Below are 2,872 nucleotides of genomic sequence, written 5' to 3' on the forward strand. Positions count from 1 at the left end.
GATGTGTATAGGAGACGGCGCCCGCCCTGGCGCGGCAGGAGGAGGAGCGGGCGCGGGTCGCGCGCGACGAGGGCCTGCGGCTGCCGCCGGCGCTCGACTACGCGGCCGTGCCGAGCCTGAGCCACGAGGAGCGCAGGGTGCTCGCGCGGGCGCGGCCCGAGTCGCTCGCGCAGGCGAGGCGGATCGAGGGCGTCACGCCCGCCGGCGTCCTGCAGCTGCTGCGCTACGTGCAGAGGCGGTATCCCGTGGAGCCGCTGCAGCAGCAGCGCGGCGGTGGTGGCTCCTCGTCGTCGTCGTCGGCCGGGGCATCTGCTGCTGCTGAGAGCAGTAGTGTCGGTGTCGATGGCGGGGCCGTGGACATGGAGGTCGTGGATGCTCGGGCGAGGGTGGCGGATCTCTAAGCGTTTTTCGGCTTGAGGAAAGGAACGTTTGCTGGTAACAAAGTGAAGTTCTATGGAACCCCCGTGTATATTATGTGATTTTACCTGGGGGCCGCGACAGGCCTCTCCCATGAGATAGATAGAACCTGGCACTATTTACGAAACCTTGTGTATTATTTTTACAATGCAATCCACTGGTCTCGCACGGTCATTTGAAGAACTTAAGATCCAATTATCTCAAGAACCACTATGAAACATGTATTGTACATCGTCAGCAAGGCTCCCTCTGACCATCGGTTTAAATGTGCAAGGACGCAAAGTCTTGTGACCACTCTCAGACACCATGACAAGGCATCCCATCAAGCTCTAAGCTTTACGCCCAAGCCTGCATGTCAAAAATTCACTCGGCCACCACTTGAGCAGGTGGTCAACCGAGACAAGCACAATACAGGACGCGATTCTGTCTCTCTCGACCGAGTCGAGTAATGAGTAACCCCCCCGTTATCTTCATCCACAATTCACTAGTCCAGTAGTCTCGGGGGTTCACTTCTTGGACTTGTTGTCGGAGAGGATCTTGACGGCGTCTTTGCTGAAGACATAGCTCGCTCCACTCCACACGGTGGTGGTAGCAACAATGTACCTGATCGGAACTGCGTTAGCACACACACAAACTACCACTTCATCCGGGGATCTTTGACACCGAAATCCATTCTCGAGTCATCCGCACGTGTACAGAAACGCAGAGCCAATCAAAGGGTCATCATCACACTTACTGGAGGACCGTCAACGACGTGCCAATGTCGGCGGGGACCAGAGGCGCCATCGTGGTCACGCCCATGAGGGCGAGCTGCAGGAAGGTGTTGTACTTGCTGATCGTGGTGGGCCGGACCTCGGCCGAGGGCAGCGAGAAGTCCCAGTAGCGCATGAACGTCTTGGGCGGCGGCAAGGAGATCCATCGGTAGTAGATGGCCGCGATGCCGAGGCCGACATCACGTCCGAGGATGATCGCCGCCAGCCACACTGTAAGCAGGTGCATGCGAGCATAGACAATCAGCAACCAGGACTATGAGAAGAAGGGTATCGGGGCCATCTGCCCTAAAGCTTCCCGGATGAAAACCTTGAAGCTTCCACTAGCTCCCAGGAATGACTGGGCAGGGAGGGAATTCAAAATGCAAAGACTCACCAGGCAAGGCTCCCTTGGCCGCGAGCGCCACGGTCAAGACGGTCATGAGGATCTTGTCGGCCATCGGGTCGACTACAGAGCCGACGACGGTCTTCAGGTTCCATCTCCGAGCGATCCAGCCATCAAGCAGGTCGGAGACGCCGGCATACGCGAACAGCCCCAGAGCCCACGCGTGATAGTCGTGCACGATGCAGTAGCCGATGAAGGGCGCGGCTATCAGCCTCGAGAAAGTCAGCAGGTTGGGGATGGTGTAGATGTTCTCGTGGGTCGTCGGCAGAGAGGCGAGCACTTTGCGGATGACCTGCCCACTTTTGGGGGCGTGCTCTTGCTTCCTAGGCGAGAACAGTTAGTCGTCGGCACAAGAAATAGTATTCGTAGCTGCTGGCTCCTTCTGCGCAGTCCAGCGAGAATAAGGTTTCATGTTGAAGCATTATTGCTGCCGCCGGACCACAGAAGACATTGCTCAAGCCATATGGCGCCGACAGTACGGGCACCATTGGGCAGCATCTCAGACTGTAAACTTACTCGGGTTTCTGCTCCGGGCGCGGCGTGGTCTGTACGAAGCACCGGGCTTGAGAGCCGGCGAAGACAGCCGCCCTATTCCCCAGGAGGACATCACAGCGGCGGCCCGAGGGCGCGGCCAGCAAGGACCAAGGCCTCGCACACGAAGCCGGGAGCTGGACCCGAAGTCGGGTGACTGTGCACAGCTGCCTCGAGAGAGCGCGAGCTCCCACTATACCGACCGACATCCCGGCCAGGTGAAAAAAAAAAGGAAAGGAACGGGACGGGGAAAGAGACTAGGGCCAGGAGGTTTTTTATAACCCGCGACGCATTTTTGCTCCGACAAAATGCACCCAAAAGGAAGACGGACGATTAGTACAACGAAAACGCCAAGAAAACGAACAAACCCTCCTGTGCTATGGAAATAGAATACAAGGCTGACAGCGGGCAAAGTGAAAAGTGCTGCCGTGCGACTGGAGTTGGATCAAGGCCGGACGTACGTCAGTAGGGGAGCTGCCTTTGGGTGTGCGATTGATGAGTTGAGGTTCAACCTAAGCATTGTCACCTGACTTTCGTGACCGAGTTGCTGCTAATCAGCCGGGTCTGATAGGGAGAGAGATAGAGGGTTCCGGGCTGGAGGCTACCACGGTACCACCCCAGCGTGGCTATTTCCTTCCAAGGTTGTCAGCATATCTGTAACAGGGGTGCATGTGTGTGTTCCGGGTACCCGGGACCTCAATTTGCTCACACATATCCCCGAAATTGAAAGGTTGTAATTTGAATAATAATTATTCAAAATTCATTCGTT

The 2,872-nt window shown here is 56.8% G+C and overlaps 2 protein-coding genes across 2 annotated transcripts; one reads left to right on the forward strand and one right to left on the reverse strand.

The window, feature by feature from the left end:
• Window position 1: 1 nt before the first annotated feature.
• On the forward strand, window positions 2-322 carry E0L32_008177 (uncharacterized protein; the record flags this gene model as incomplete). Its single annotated transcript, XM_031143002.1, has 1 exon — window positions 2-322. One exon carries the CDS (start codon window positions 2-4, stop codon window positions 320-322), a length of 321 nt encoding a protein of 106 aa, XP_030992499.1.
• A 601-nt stretch (window positions 323-923) lies between these two features.
• On the reverse strand, window positions 924-2,623 carry E0L32_008178 (uncharacterized protein; the record flags this gene model as incomplete). The annotated part of the gene is made up of 4 exons (XM_031143003.1): window positions 924-1,020; window positions 1,154-1,400; window positions 1,564-1,895; window positions 2,565-2,623. 4 exons carry the CDS (start codon window positions 2,621-2,623, stop codon window positions 924-926), a joined length of 735 nt encoding a protein of 244 aa, XP_030992500.1.
• Between the last annotated feature and the right edge of the window lie 249 nt (window positions 2,624-2,872).

This window comes from Thyridium curvatum, assembly GCF_004353045.1.
Source record: "Thyridium curvatum strain D216 chromosome Unknown NODE_53_length_294859_cov_82.703090, whole genome shotgun sequence".
Lineage (NCBI taxonomy): Eukaryota > Fungi > Ascomycota > Sordariomycetes > Thyridiales > Thyridiaceae > Thyridium > Thyridium curvatum.